This window comes from Sturnira hondurensis, unplaced genomic scaffold (assembly GCF_014824575.4).
Source record: "Sturnira hondurensis isolate 20B ecotype Veracruz unplaced genomic scaffold, ASM1482457v3 Scaffold0013299, whole genome shotgun sequence".
In the NCBI taxonomy this organism is placed as follows: domain Eukaryota; kingdom Metazoa; phylum Chordata; class Mammalia; order Chiroptera; family Phyllostomidae; genus Sturnira; species Sturnira hondurensis.
Window position 1 is genome coordinate 9307700 of NW_028085930.1, and position 17004 is coordinate 9324703.

General features: G+C 40.3%; 1 protein-coding gene across 5 annotated transcripts in view; it reads right to left on the reverse strand.

The window, feature by feature from the left end:
* ANKRD28 (ankyrin repeat domain 28) overlaps positions 1-13234 on the reverse strand; it is a 188408-nt gene extending 175174 nt beyond the window's left edge. For all 5 annotated transcript variants that reach the window (XM_037061341.1, XM_037061337.1, XM_037061340.1 and 2 more), the window contains exon 1: positions 12860-13234. Coding sequence is in view for 1 of the 5 variants with exons in the window: in XM_037061337.1 (XP_036917232.1) it covers positions 12860-12886 (27 nt within the window). In the remaining 4 variants the exon portion in view is untranslated. The remainder of the gene's footprint in view (positions 1-12859) is intronic.
* Positions 13235-17004: the final 3770 nt, after the last annotated feature.

The window sequence follows — 17004 nt, forward strand, 5'->3', positions numbered from 1 at the left end:
TCGTTTCTTTGGTCAACACCATACTGTAAGACAGCAGCAGAGCTGCCTAGATCTCTCAACCCAAAGTCCTTTCCAATGCATTAGCAGCTACCCTTTATTAAGCGCCAACTGTGTGCCAGAGGTTCTGCATGCCCTCATTTAATTCAATGACTCTTGGCGACAGACACTATTACTTCCTTTTTCTAGGTGAGGAAACTCAAAACCTGAGTGAAATAACTTGCCCAAGGTTACAAAGGTGATAAATTAATGAGCCAGAATTAAAAACACATGCTCTACCATTTCAGACATTCAATTAAGGCTCTCAATTGTTTCCCACGTCCACGTATGACATCCACTGTAATTTACCTAACATTTTCTTTAGGTCATTTGCTTCTCTTGTCTAATAAAGCCAAGGGTAAAAATGGAGCTATAACCTGAAAGGGTAAGTTACTGAGACTAAGGATATGAAGACTGGTGAACAGAAACCTCATTAAATTGTGGTTGGGAAGGCCTGGAGGGGAAGCTCTAAGGCCGTATCACTCAAAATCAATTACCCCAAACAGGAAGAGACATACTTTTCATCTTCAACATAAAGATGCTTTTCTGTTCTACTGCTCCAGTAGGGAGGACCTTCTCCTTAGACGCTCAACCAAGGAAAAGCCACTGTACTTCAAACTCCCAGTTTCCTCCAACGTACTCTTGGTATACACCAGCCCCTCTAAACCTCCCTCTCCTCTATGGAAGATAGGTTCCTCTCCTTCGCTCTCTGGGCTTGCCAGTGGTTCACTATTAGACTGCATGTCCTCAATTGCAATTCTTTGTTGTTGCTGAATAAACCCATTTTGCTGGAGAGATAACTGGCTATTTGTTTAAGGTCAACAGATAATCGTAGGAAAGGTCAAGAATAAGGATAAAAGATCAACAGTACAGCAGCAAAGGGAGAACAGTTGCAGATAAAGTTCCCACTGGGAAGCACGGCTTGCTGAGAAAAAGGTACAGCCTGAGAAAGGGGTGGTAATAAAAAGAGCACCAAGTTGCAGGAGATAGAAGACTGAAATAAAAACTGAAAATACTGAGTGTTTAGAAGTTAGGTGTTGAAGCTCAAGAGGCTGGGCAAAAGACTGAAAGGAGGCTGAGGTGGAAAAGCAGAAATAAAAGCTGAAAGATGGATAGGGACAGGGTGACAGCTGAAGGAAAGAGCATTGAGTGTTAAAGAGGACAAAATGAAGACTAAACTTACAGAATAGTTAAGTATGAAAGATTGCAATGGAGTGAGCTAGGAGACCCCCGCCAAATAGGCCAGAGGAAGTGAGAATGAAGCAGGATACCAGGCTATGCTCTCAAGTCTAGACTGGAGGCAAGGGGTGGCAAATCAACATCTGGTAACTGAAGCAGAAATGTCACCCATGCAAAATTTCAACACACCAGTAGTAAAAGTTGTTCCATGTTTCAGAGAACACTATCCTAACCAGTACTGCTCAAATCAGGAGGTCAAGGTTTCTCAAGAGATCAGTATATGGCCAAATTGATCCTAGCAGACTAGGCAAATAGGTTTCAATACAGCAGAGCTCAGGGTCACTGTGGGTGAAGAAGTGCGTGAAACCAACAGTGAAAAAAGTTGTGGTCAGAGAAAAGAAATTCCAAGTTCAAAACTGTGGCTCCAAGATGCTGAAGAAACTAGGTGATAAAAAGTTTGACTTTGTAATAGAATCTCGATGTTTTAAAAGGTGGAGCTTTGCTAGTAAGGAAATTACAAACAGGATGATAAGAGACATTTCAAAAGCAATCAATTCAATAGCCAAAACATAGGGGAACCTAAAACCAATAATATACCAGGACATGCAAAATAATGCATGTATTATTATTTTTTTTAGATTTTATTTATTTATCTTTAGAGAGGAAGGGAAGTAGAGAAGGAGAGAAACATCGATGTATGGTTGGCTCTAGTGATTCCCCTGCTGGGAACTGGCCTGCAACCCAGGCATGTGCCCTGACTGGGAATCCAACTGCGATTGTGTGGTTCGCAGGCCCGCGCTCAATCCACTGAGCTACACTAGCCTGAGCATACTGCATGTATTATTGATCATATGTAATAAGCAGTTGGTACATCTAAATTTAAGTGAAGGTGATATATGGAAGTTCAGCTTTGTGATAAAAGATAAACTGAAGGATAATTTGTTTTATTAGGGTACTCCATATAAAATAATTTACAAACAAGTTTCTTTAAAACAAGGTCACTCATTATTAAATAACTTGATTAACCATTATTTGATATACCCACAATCTTCAGAACATTTCTACATGAATATTATATATCATTTACACCTCTTGACTAGTTTCCGAATAAGAAAATACTACATCCAGGTTCTTTCTCACTGTCTTTGCTACAGCATCAAATAAGAATGTCTGAAAGGTTACAGCTCCTTAGCCTCACCTACTGAGGTCTCTTGAGTCCACGTATCTTCTCTATTTGTATGATTCAAGCTCTCACAGGCATGCTAGTTTCTAACGACATGCCTGTATATTGGATTTGGCTTCTTACTGGATCTATCCAACTAATAATTACACTTACTATTATAAACTATTCACTGGGTTTCAACTACAGGGCTCACCCTTGATGCTGTAGTTTGCTTTCACATCCCTTAAAAGCCAGGTGTTAACATTCAAGGTCAACTAACTCCATTTCTCCAGCATGTGGTTATTGTTTGCCTAGCTGTTTATATTTCTCTCAGGGACACTCGTCTCTCTCTTGGCAAAACCCAGTCTGACACTCAGTAACTACACACTGCCTAGCATGTAAGCTTTCAAAAAGTGAGGGAACCCTGGCTGGTGTGGCTCAGTGGATTGAGGGCCAGCCTGTGAACGGAAAGGTCACTGGTTCGATTCTCAGTCAGGGCACATGCCTGGGTTGCAGGCCAGATCCCCAGTTGAGGCATACAAGAGCCAACCAATCACACATTGATGTTTCTCTCCCTTTTTCCCCTCCCTTTTCTTCTCTCTAAAAAATAAATAAAATCTTTAAAACAAAAGAAAGTGAGGGATACCTCTCATCACTCAGAGAACTAATATATAAACTTTCTGTTGCCCATCTACATACAATCTTTTAAATTCCTGTTTGAATTATCTGATTTTCACCCTAATTAACTTACACTAATAAGACTATAATAACACTAAAGGTAGTAAGTCCTTCCTTACTTTCACCATTTATAATCCAAAAGTTCCCTCTAAAGGAAAAGAAGAGAAAAATGCAATCAGTAAGATATTCCTAAAAAAAAACAACTTTTAGTTAACTGCAGGAAAAGTGTAATCCTATAATCTCCATTAAGGCTAAAAACTGCAGTTCTCCTACAGTATTTGATTTTTTTTTCTTGGTGGTAGTGATTAAGAAAAACACAGGCTTAACAACATACCCTCATGTAACACAAATCTACCAAAAATGTAGTCTTTAGTCCTCTAAAGCAAGGGTCCCCAACCCCTGGGTCCCGGACCAGTACCAGTCTGTGGCCTGTTAGGAACCGGGCCCCACAACAGGAGGTGAGCTTGAATGTGATGTGCTTGAATCACCCCGAAACCACTCCTCTCGCCCCAGTCCGAGGAAAAACTGTCTTCCGTGAAACCAGTCCCTGGTGCCAAAAGGTTGGGGGCCACTGCTCTAAAGGATTTTACACAGACTATGTATGGCTTTTGCCCACTAAGGATGAGAGAAAACAGTATTACAGGAGGAATGTAAATAAAGTCCCATTAAAATAAGGGCCCCAACTCTACCACTGGGTTCAATTAGCCACTTCTACATTGATGGATCTCAAAGCACAGGTAAGATAAATGCCCTTATCTAATTCCATTTATCCCATACTAAAAGGCAGAGACCCTGTTTTATATAAAGATACATACCAGCATCAAGAACCAACAGGAAGCAAGCACACAGATGTTTGATGTTAATTACAACCATTTCCAGGGAAATTAACACAAAGAAAACATAGCATTTATATATAAGATCTAGAATCAACAGCTGAAGACTAACTAACCTACAAACCAAAGCCAGTAGGTCCCAAAACAGAATTTGCATAACAATCTAAGGAGTTATATTGATGAAAGACAGTGGATGTTATAAAAGATACAGTCCCAAACTGTGACATAACTTAATAGTTTATTTTTATTTCATGCTTACATGAAGTCCAAAAATCCACCTTAATGATCATTTAGGGGCACAAGGAGGCTGGAGATGACCCAGGCCGACAGACGTTCAGCTTTCTTGGACCATCATTTCCAAAGCTGCTCTGGCAGACAATACCCAATCAGCAGGCGAAGCAAAGAGAGCATCGTTCAAGAGAAGTTTGTACTGGTCAGGGCTAAAGAAACACTCAACACTGCTCTGCTTCATTTCCTAAGGCCAAATCTCAACCTTGCAGCCACCCCCAAATGCAACGGGGACTGGTAATAAATATATTAAGTGAGTTGGGATCTGAGAGAAAAGGAAACAAACTTGGTGAAGAGCAAGGCAGTCTTTACCAGTTTTAAAGTACAGATTCTGGGGCATTACACCAGGTGATCCTCATTCAGATCTACTAGGACCCCCAAAATTTATATTTAAACTAGCCAAGTGATTCTGATCTATGCCCAAGTTAGGAATTACTGGCTTAGAAAGTAAAGAGCGCCCTGGCTGGTGTGGTGCAGTGGCGCAGTGGACTGAGCGCGGGCCTGCAAACCCAAGGATCGAGGTTTGATTCCCAGTCAGGGCACATGCCTGGGTTGCAGGCTAGTCCCCAGCGGGGGATCCACAAGAGGCAACCATACATTGATATTTCTCTCCTCCTCTCCTTCCCGTTGCCTCTAAAGACAAATAAATAAAGTATTTTAAAAAAGAGAAAGTAAAGAGCTTGGGGCAGACAGATATTTCCATGGAAAAAATTAAAACAATGTGGGCGGATAAAAAGAAAACTAAAAAGTAATGAAAAAATTGAGCCTTTGTGCCTAAGACAACACAGGTATAATACCTGGGAAACTCTTTCCTCCTTGGCCTGTGATAGTCTCCCATGGTTCTCTTCCTAATTCTGGTAGCTTCTTCTCAGGCTTCTTCTCCTCCACTCTTCATATTCTCCATTATATATTCCTTGGCCATGAGCTGTTCTCATTCCCTGAGTGACCTCATTCACTTCAATTACCACTAAGAACACCTTTCCCTGAGCCCAGCCTCACATTTAACTGCTCTTTGTTAACAACACTTTTCCACTTAAATGTCCCACTAAGTTCTTATATTGCCAGAACTGAATTCATCTTACCCTTAAACCAACTCCTCTTCTTGCATGCTCTATCCACCTAGGCCCTCTAGTTAAAACCCTAGGAGTCACTGGTAACTAAAAGCTTTTGTGCTTCAAAAAATACCACCAAAAGTAGAAAGACAATCTATAGAATGGCAGAAAATGTTTGCATATTATATATTTGATAAGGGACTTGCACATAAAATATATAAAGAACTACTACAATTCAGTAATAAAAAGACAAGTAGCCCAATTAAAAAATGGACAAAGGATCTGATAAAAAGATATTTGACATTATTAGCCATCAGGAAAATGCAATCAAAACCACAAGGAGATATCACTTCATACACACTAGGATGACTATAACAAAATGTTTTAAAAAGACACGTAATAGTAAGTGTTATTGCGAATGTGCAGAAGTGGGAACTCTCATACACTGCTGGTGGGAATGCAAAATGGGGCAGTTGCTATGGAAAACGAACTGGCAGTCCCTTAAAAGCCGAATTACCATACAACCCACCTAGTGCACTTCAAAGTATGTATCCAGTAGAAATGAGAACTTACTGCCGCACAACTTTGACACAAATGTTCAGAGCAGCATTATTCACACTAGCCCCAAAGTGGAGATAACCCAAATATACAACAACTGGTGAGTGAAAAAATAAAATGTGAAGTGATAATACAGGAAATCATATCAGCAATAAAAATATTGATACATGCTACAATATAATGAGCCTTCAAAACATGCTAAGTTAATTAGGCAAATATACAGAGACAGAAGGCAAATTAGTAGTTGTCTAAGGCTAGAGAGGAAGTGACAGGTTTAGGCTTACGAGGTTTCTTTTTGGAATGATAACATATTCCAAAATTGGTTGTGGTGATACTTATACAGCTCTGTAAATATACTAAAAATCACTGAACTGTACAATTTAAACTGGTGTGAGAATTATATCTCAGTAATGCTGTTTTAAAAAGAAAGGGCTATCAAACTAATGCCAGAGGAAAAGCTGCCTCTCCAGACTAATTTATACTTTCTATTATAAGATAAAAAGTTTGGGGAGGGGGAATGGTTTGGGTACCTTAGATAACAGAAAATAAAGATAAAAGTAGTACTACTCAATGCTAATAACCCATCTAAGTTTCTGCAACAGATATTTATTCCAGAAGTAACTGCTTCCTGATTTTTCTTTCTAAATACATTAATTGTCCTTTGCTGCATATAACCTGTGGCCTTATAACCTTAAGAGTAGAAAAGATACATCTTTAGGTTTAAAATAAATAAATTTAAATGGTAAACCATCACTAATTAAGAATCTGAACTTAAATTTACTTAGCAAAAATGAACTTTTCACTAAAGTTGTAGAGGCAACAATCCTATGTAGACTTTGCTTTATATGCCAATCAGTATACACAGAGAATGCTGGTAACTTTTTTAAAAAATCAGAATCATGTAAGGCAGGTGGATGAACCATCTAATAGTATAAGAACTGGAGTTGGGGAGTAAAAATGGAAATTAAGTCTAAAGTACTTAAGAAATTTAATCATTGTATACAACATTCTGTAACACATTAAAACATTATTGGTTTAAATAACTGGAGAGCTCATTTATTTTGCTTTAAATCAGCAGTATTACTGTGTGATTGATTTGATGTGAACTGTCCACAAGATGCATTATCCAGAACAAAAAAACTAAAACCTAAACTATCTTCCAGGCAAAGAACATTTTCCAGGAGCATCTCACTCCTGCCCAGGTAGAGTGCATTCACTGAATATAAATTTTACATTAGACTAAAAAAATTAAAATGAAATAATATAAAATCCTTATGTGGATTTTACATTATGTGGAAATCTAATGTGGCCCAAATCTAACTACCTTGATTATCTGCTCTTTTTCCTTTTTTACTACCATAACCAATTTTTGACTGAATTTCAAGTTTAATTTACCCTAGTGGAACTATAAAACAAAAAACTGTCAACTGCCTTGTGACTATAAGACACTCTCAATTGTACAAACAAGTGACCCATTAATATAACTATAAGGATCCTTTAAAGGTGTATTCATTCCCATCCAAACTTTTGCTTTGTACTTAATGTACTCAGTTTGTACTAAAATGCTTTACATATGTTCTGAATTACAACAATAGCCACCTAATTGATCTTGGTTGTCCCCATTTGTTTTTCAGAATCTATTCTTCTAAAACCTACATAGTTATTTAACTTTTGGGTGACACAGGGCCCTCCAAAAATCTAATAGAAGTTATAAACCCTTTTGAGAAAAATACATATATGCACATTCTTCCTGAGGCCTTTCAAAAACCCTAGGTTAAGAAAGCCCAGCTATGACTTCACATCACCTACCAATCAAGGCCAAACTTCTTAGCGCTGCATTCAAAGTTCTTCATAATGTAGTCACTGTTAATTCAATTAATCTATCGTCTGTCCTTTCCAACTACACACACTAATCAGGTCCACTATCCCACCACAGATACATCATCCTCTTTTTCTGGCCTGCCTTTATAGCTCCCTCTTGCTGCTTTTCTGCACAACTGTTGCTTTCAACAAATCTTTCCTGTGAACATATCCTACCTCCCCTGCTATGAAGGGTTTTGCAGATCATGTGAACCTTTGTGAATACTGAAGCGTGTTGCCTGTATCTCAAGGAGCTCTCCACATTCTACATTGTATTGTACAAGATCTCAAAAAATATCAGGAAACATAGGACACATATTTTTGAACTATGTTACATTTCCAAATAACATGCTCCCAATGTTTTTCTTCAACCTCTATAAACTTTTCCATGTGAGGTGTCTCAGTCTCTGTGCATTTCCGTGAGTCTTTTCTCCTTTTCTAGACAGTAAGAGTCTTAAGGGCAGACACAGATAGTTAACTACAGCACTCTTGTGCCTTCTACAGTCTCCAACACAGAGCAAGGGGACACTCAATACAGAATATCTGAATACCTGGGCATCAGGTTCTCCTTAGGCATTTCATATATTCTGCATCGCCAGTTACAAGATTTTTCAAGGATCATCTTTTTTTTCCTACTCAAAGTCAAATGATGTTCTGCCCTTAGTGAATATTTAATCAGGTAAGAACTTACTAACTAAATATCCAAAATAGTGGTTAAATTATTCTTATCCACCCAGCATCTACTAACTGACATATGCCAACCCTGTTTCAAAAATACCAAGAATCCTTACCTACTGACCATTACCCAGAAGGGAGCACAAAAGAAGGCTCCTACACAAAAATAATCCAAGTACAAAAACTATTATTCTTTAGCACTACTGCAAAGTTTAATTCCAGTTATAAAACAAACTCAGAAAATAAAAACAAACGTCCCAGATTATATATATATATATATATATATATATATATATATATACACACTATAAGCAGCAGTAACACAACATAAAAGTGGTTTTTAGAAACATGGTATGTTTATGACCAAGTAATTCATGTTACAACATGGCAAACCTTAAAAATACTTTGCTAAGTGAAATAAGTCTTCATCCACCAAAGACCACGTATCATATATTCTATATATATGAAATATCCAGAATAGGCAAATTCGAAGATACTGAAAGTAGATTAGTGGCTTCCAGGGGAGGGGGAAAAAGAAAGTAAGGAGTGGCTATTAATGGCTTTTTACAGCGATTAAAATGTTCTGGAATTAGTGGTAATGGTTGCACAAGTTTGTGAATATACTAAAAGCTGAATTGCACATTTTTAAAAAGAATGGATTGTATGGTATGTAAATTATCTCAATTTTTAGAAGTTTATGACAATTTGGTCTATTGTATGTCGAAGAAAACTATTTTTAAAAAATTTTTTAAAAACTTTATTTACTTTTAGACAGAGAGGAAGGGAGGGAAGAAGAGAGAGAAAGAAACATCAATGTGTGGTTCTACTCACATGCCCCTCACTGGGGACCTGGCCCACAACCCAGGCATGTGTGCCCTGACTGGGAATCAAACTGGCAACCCATTGGTTCACAGGCTGGTACTCAATCCACTGAGCCACACCAGCCAGGGCTCAAAGAAAACTATTTTTTAATAGGAATCTTACTTTGTAGGGGTTTTTTTTCTCAAGCTGACCTAAACTAGCTGTTACAAACTGTTGTTCTTCTAGCCCCTCTGAAAATCACAGCTTTAAATTTTTGTCAATGGAAACTACCCACTTGCCAACATTTATAAATAGATTTTTCATAAGAATCTTGAACTTTGGCTTCCTAAACAAGACAAAACAAAACAAAACTGTCCTAAAAATACTAGGCACACCTGTACAGTAACAATGGCCCAGAGCTGAGCAGCAACTAACATACCTGCTCCTATTCGCCATGACCTCCATCATTCCTTATTGTTTTCCAAATACTGATGCCTCAAGTCAGTTGCCGTTTAGCTTTCCAGTTGCATGTTATCCTTGATCTAAACAAAGACCACCTATCTTTCTTAACAAGTTATACTATGAATTACTACTGGTAAAATATAATCATGAAGCTAGTCAAAGGGTACAAATTTTCAGCTATAAGTTCTGGAGTTCTAATGTACAGTATTGTGACTATAAATAACAATACTTAAATGTTATCTCCACACATGAAAAAGTGATAATTATGTGAGGGAACACAGGTGTTAACTAATCCTATTGTGTTAACCATTTCATAATATGTACAAGTATCAAATGATCATATTGTATACCTTAAAGTTATATGTCACAAACTTACACGCCAATATCTCAATGTGGCTGGAAAACATTAAAATTAAAACATTCTCTAAATGTAATCATACATGATTATATTTTTATTAGCTGCATAAGATAAAAGTCTTGGAGGTGACACCTATTGAATAAAACCCTTCAAGTGTTACCAAGCCATGCTACATAAACTTTTTATTAAGAAAAAAGAAATCAAGGGAAGAACTTTGTGTTCCTACTACAAACAGAAAACAAATTTTTTTCATTTCATTTACAATGAAAAATTATTTTTATTTACTAAAAGAATACAGTACAGTAGTAACTTTTTATCCCCATATTAGGTGTTGGCACAAAATGAGGGATATTATCTCATTCAGATTCTTAACTGGATATGAAAACAAACTGCTTTATTTACTCACAGATTTTATGCTTAAGCCATTTAGAACATTCCTCCTTATGTACACAAAGAAACACAACCTCTACCAATTTATAGCTAATATGTACTAAATTGTATGGGTAATACACAAGGTGAATATGGAAATAATGAAACACAGAAAACATCTACTTCCTAACTCAAGTATAAATGAGGATTGAGCCCAATGCTGTATCAAGTAGTTCCCAGCTTTACAATTCCAAGAACCCAGATCTTTTTTCCTCCAAATAAAATAATTCATCTAGCTGAACTGCTATTCCTGTAGATGGGAAATGTTAAAATAGTATTTGTGCCCTCGCTGGTGTAGCTCAGTGGACTGAGTGCAGGCTTTCGAACCAAAGGGTCACCAGTTCAATTCCCAGTCAGGGCACATGCCTGGGTTGCAGGCCAGGTCCCCAGCAGGGGACACAGAGAGGCAACCTCATTTCACTCACTCTCTTTCTCCTTCCCTTCCCCTCTAAAAAAGAATAAAATCTTTTTTAAAAGTATTTGTATTCATTTTATTTTTACCATCACTTCTAATAGCTAATAAAATATCAATATATAAAATGACTTTTAAAAGGTATGTCCTTAAAACTAGGAAAAAACAAACTCATTTCTCAAAGTCTCCCAAAAGAGAGACCAGATGAGCCAATTACTTAGTGGACATAAACTTCAATGTCTGTTCCCCTCTGAGCTATGCCATTTCATTAGCCTGTCCAAGTATTCTCAAATTTATATGTGACATTTTATACACGATCATCACCACTGAGTATTAATAGATATGTACAAGTATCAAACATGTACAACTATTACATAAACCTGAAATAGCATCAAAATTGCTTCATAATTGCAATGTCTAAATACACAAATGCAATGGTGGAACTGGATTTTATGTCCAACTGAAAACACAATCCTGTTTTCAATTGAAAACTGATGGTGATTAAAATGGGATGCTCTCCTAAGAGTTCACCAAATTCCTAATGCAAAGTTTTTCACTATTTCAACTATAACTTATGGAAACACCGAGTGCCATTAAGATTGATAAAGATTAGTGGAGAACACAGATCTTGTTTCACACCATGGAGAGTATAACGTGAGTCAACTGTACCGGAATTGGCAGGAAAGGGTTTATGCTTTAATTGTATTTTACCTGTTATTCTTTAACAGTGCTGTCCCATAGGACTTTCTAATGATGTAAATCAGAAATTCTGTATCCGTACAGTCCAATACCATAGCCATTCCTCACATGTGGCTAATTGAGCACTTGAAATGCAGCTAGCAGAATGGAGGGACTCATTTTTTATTTTATTTTATTTTAATAAATTTAAGTTTAAGTTGCCACATGTGGCTAGTGGTTATCATATTGGACAATACAGTTGCATAATTTGAAATACAATGTATAAACTTGACTAAACGGTTGAGTTTATCAAAGTATCATTTCCTGATGATGTTAGTACCACCAGTAAAACCTTCCTGATACCAGATAATTCAGTCATCAGCCTAAGCATAAAATAAAATTCACTTGTTAAATGAGAATTCACGTTACTACGTACATTCAGAATTTCACCAAAAAACTATTAAAAATACACCTCAAGTTTTCTCCATTGTTTTGGCAAAAGGGGTAAAAACTTTCGGAACAGTTTCCCAGTGTATGCAAGTTACATTTCCCTCGAGCCTATTCAAAATCTTCTGTTCAGAAAAACAAATGGTAAAAATAAATTTCCAGCACTAGTAAGTCTACTGCGACTCCTTATATTACATATTAATTTCCCTTTTCCTTAGCGGAGATACAAAGGTTTGGAAACCTCTGCATTGCCTGAAAGCCCCGTTACCCATCTTTTCATGTTTTCAGGTGTACAAATTGATCGTAAATAGTGACGATTTCGTTGCTAGACACAAAGTATCTTTTTGTCCAAGACAGTCACTACTCTTTTCCGCACTTCAGGTATTCTTTGACAAGCTCTTCCCAAGTGAAGAAAGTAACCAAGATGGTGCACAGATGTCAAAAGAAAAGTCTGGGAACTTGCACGTTGAATAACTATTCCCTAGGCAAAATCAACCGCCTCTAACACGGAGAGAGTGAGCCTTGAACCACCCGACGAAGCCAACAGGCGAATAAGGTCGTGACCCTAGGTCACAGCCACAGCACCCGCTCCCGCCCCGCAACAGGAAGCCACCTGTTAGGCCCGAGCCTCACCTGGCGGGACAGAAAGGCGCAAAACCGGCCGCGCGCCGGACGCGGACGCCTAAGCGGCGAGCGTGGGACCCGCCCCTCTCGCGGCAGCGGCGGCGAGCCCCCCAGCGGCACGTGGGCTTCGACCAGCCTGGGCTCCGCTGACAGGAGGGTCGCCTGCGGCCCCCTGCCTGGCCGCTCCACGCAGTCGCCTGGACGGCACCCCGCCTGCCCCGCAGCCACTCCGCCGAGAGGGCGCCCTGGCGGCCCACACCGCTGGCCCGCCCGCGCCCCCCCTTCCTCCCCGGTCGGCGGGATCTCGCATCGCCGCCCCTCACCTACCTGGTCACGGAGTTTGAGGAACGCCATGGCGGTCGCCTCCGCCGCCGCCCCGGCCCACCGTTCCCGCCCCAGTAGCCTCGGCCGCTACCCGGGGCCGGCGGGTCGGCGGCCAGCTGCACTCTCGGGTCCGCGGGCAGGGGGCGGCACCGCCTCCCGAGCCACCAGCCGCAGCTACCGGGAGGTGAGAAGCCCGGCCGGTCCCGCCTCCTCCTCGGAGGACTCCCCGCCCTCTTCCTTCCTTTCTTTCTCTTTCCCTCAGCTGCCTGCCCACGCAGCCGCCGCCTCCTCACGCCCCCTTCCCGAAATACCCTAGCAGCCCCCGCGCCGCGCCGTTCCAACCCGCGTTAGCGGCGGCATCCAAACTCCACTCCACAATATTACCACCACCGCCCTCCGCGATTGGCGGTCGCGCGGGGGAGAGGCCAGAGTAAGCGGAGCGCCCATTGGCCACGCCATCGCGCTCGCTGTGTACCACCCCCCTCTGCCTCCGGAGGGGGAGGGGGCGGGGAGGAGGAAGCCGCGAGGGGTGGGCGCGGAGCTGGGGCGCTAGCGAGGCGGTGGTTTGGGACGGGGAGCGGCGCCGGGGGAGGGGCGGCCAGGTGCTTCTAGGCGCTCGCCCTGGGCGCTGTGGGCGGAGCCCGGGGCTGAAGGTAGGGGTTACCCGGAAGGCGGGGAGTGGGGGTGGGGGTAGCTCCGGGTTTGCACGTGGAGGTGGAGTGCAGAAGCTCCCCATAGCCCGGGAAGGTTGAAGGGACTGGGTGAAAGGCCGGAAGGGGTGTGAGCGATGGGCACCTGGAGACTGCAGCCTTCCTGGAAACGGCTGGAGGAGTGGGGTAAACCTGGATCGCCAGGGAGAAAGTGAAAATGCGCCCCCGGGTTGGGAGAAAATGAAAGAGCCAAAGGAGTGGGCTGAGAGGTGGTCACCGAGAGGCTGCTGCCCTACCGGGGGCAGCGGGCTGGGCCAAAGGGAACGGGGGAGGGGAAAGATGAACTATCTGGATCTTGCACGTCGAAGGAGTACGAGTTCATTTACCGCAACACTCCTAGAAATGGGCAGGTAGGAGGATGTGCGGAAGGGTGAGAGGTGACGCCAGGAGGTGGTTGCCCTCTCTGGGGCAGCAACCGTGGGGTAGGTGGCCGAGGTTGGAACTCCGGCGGAAAGCAGCATTGTTGCAGGCGAACAGGTTGTGGACGCCCTGAGCCTTTTTCTACCCACTGTCCCAATCCGAAGCAAGGCTGTGGTTCTCTCTAATGTACTCCTGCCAGGCTTGATTTTTTTTCCTTCTTTCTCATCTGAAAGGTTTTGCCTCCCACGCGAGAGAAATCAATTTAAAAATGTGCTGGATTTCCAATAAATAGCATCTTTGAATGTAGAAGAGGAATGACTCCCTCACCCTGCTACACACACCCCCACGCCACCCCGCAGCTCTGAAACGGCTTTTCTTTCTTAGGCAGCCGCACTCTGTTACCATTCCAGGCTTGTGTGGGAGAAGACTGTTGTGCGCCTGTGTCTGTCCGCCTGGGCGGCTCCAGCCCCTGGTTAATAAAAGGTACAGATGGTTAGGACACAAATGTGTGACGTCAGGCTTGGTTTTAAAAAGTCTCCTGTTCCCTACATCTCTTGGGATAGACTCTTCAGAGGATCGATTTGAGTGTAATGGCAGTCATGAGAAAGGGGGACCTGTGCCAGGACTGTCAGTATATTGAATGCTGTACTTAACAAAAAGCTTATCTTTTAGCCCCACAAAAATGAAAATATTAAAGTGCATAATAATTCTATAGAAACAATTTCTTATCTAAAAATTACATTCCTCACCATAAATTATGTTTTCGACTTAAAATGGAGGGATTATTATAACTGGGAGGTAACAATCAGGATGGTGTTTAAGAAGAAGTCCAACTGTTCTCCTTTCACATTATTTTTGGTACATCATTTTCACTTGACTTCATCAATCGCAGGAGACAAAATAGGGATACTATTTGTCACTTGGAATTGCTTATCAGTTTAGTGAGCGTAAATGAGTTAATGTTGTGAGAGCATTTCAGTTCTCCAAAACAAAGGTATGATGATAGTATAACTATAGCACTTTGTGTGTTGCAAGTTACCTTTGTGAACATTACTCAAGCGCTAGAGCCAATGCAGAGTTCTCTTAGTCAAGGAATTTAAGAATTTACCCTCATTCATGAGCTTGGTAAGCACTGTGGATGTCTAGGCAGGAATTAATACACCCTCTCTCCCCTGTCCCACCCCCAGTAATCTCTTCTTAGAGTAAAGTTCTACAATTTTAAAGCACAACAGGAATTTGATTAGGAACTTGATGAAGATTAGCTTTTGGGAAAAAACAAGTGCATTTGAGAGTATGACTTTAAATTGTGGAGTGTAGATTTTAACAGGTTTTATGATGAGCTAATGAAACTCTTTAGAGCTCTTCTGAAATTTTCTAACTAATAATAATCAATGAAAATGTTTTATAATGCACCGTCAGCAGTAATGACAACCTTGCCAATAGTGGTCCCTGAGGTCTCCTGATGGAGAATGCTTAATGCTTAGCCTGGTTCTCACACTTCTCTATTCTAAACACCATTTAACTTGCATCTTAAATTCACCATTTATATAAACTAAGCTTAACATTACCTGGATGGCTCATCTCACCAAAGCAAATGAGACAGTGATAGGAAAGGCTGTAGGAACTCCATAGTATCTTTCAAATGTAATGATGTTATTAAAACAGCTATTTTTCCATAGCTGGAGAAAGGGTAACAACCATTCTGAAATATAGGAATAAGGAATCTATATAATTAAGCAATAAAATGAAATAAGATTCATTTTCAAATTCTGATATTTTAAAGTCTTTATTGTAAGTATTTCTGCCTATTATAAAGTATTCAGATATTAAAGGAATCTGTAGTATCGAAAAGTCTCCTATCATCAAAGCCAATGAGGCAAGGAACTTGGAGTTAGTAATCTCTTTTCATCCTTATTTTCCCTCCCCCTTTTCTATTTGTCACTTTCATTCTTCCTTACTACAGCTCTACTCAACATTTTTAGTACTCTGCAATCATAAAGGAAACTTCAAATTCCAAAAGTCTCAAGGACTGATCAGTTGGTCTAGGCTCGTGTGCTCATGCCTTAGCCAGTCACAATCACCAAGGAACTGATGGTAGCTTCCATTCAGAATTCATGTGTAAAAGGTGGGAGGAAAGATATCAAATAGATGATCACCAGGGGAATTGCTGCAAATCAGGGCAGCACTCCACATTTTAGTTACTGTGTTACTGTGTTGTGCACTTGTCAGCACCTCATATCCTTTGCCTCTAAATTTATTCAGTAATCTCAGTAAGCTCTTTGTATCCGGAAATCAGGGCCGAAGAAGTTGTGTACTTATAGTTACCAAACTAAACAATAGCAGAGTCTGGAGGCATGAGGGCCTTGAAAGCCTGAAGAGTAGCTTGTGTTATGAGAAGTGTACAACTATTGAGGACTTTCAAGTAAGATAATCCCTATATTATAAAAATTATTTTGTGAAAAGCCTGAAATATATGGATATGCATATACTAAACTGCCAAAGCAGCAAAGATAAGTTCAGAAACCTAGAGGATAGAATTAGAAGACCCAATATACATGCAGAAGAGTTCCCAGAGGAGAAAAAATTGAGTGTGAAGCAAGAGCAATATCCATAAAGATATGTGAGAATTTTTTGAACTTGGAAAAGAACACAAGTTATCAGATCAAAGGAAGATGCTAAGGCTCAAGCAGAATAATTTTTTGAAATCGAGACCTGTACGTAGTAGTGACATGCAGAATACCAAACACCATAAGGAAATGTTAAAAGTTACTACTAAGAAAAATCAAATTATCCTAAAAGAAATGACAGTCATCCTGTCAACAGATGTATCAACAACAATTGGTTATAGAAAACAATGGAAATATCTTCAAAGTATTAGGAGTCCATAACTGAGAAACTAAAATTCTATACCTAGCTAAGCCGTCTTTCCAGAAGAAGGACAAAATAAACACATTTTTAAAATTTAGAACTTACAAGTGCTCAGAGAAAGAAATACTAAAGAAAATACTCTTAAGGAAAAAAAGCTGAATGACTAGACTGCTTTTATTCAGAAGTGAGATATTCTTTAACTTTTGACTT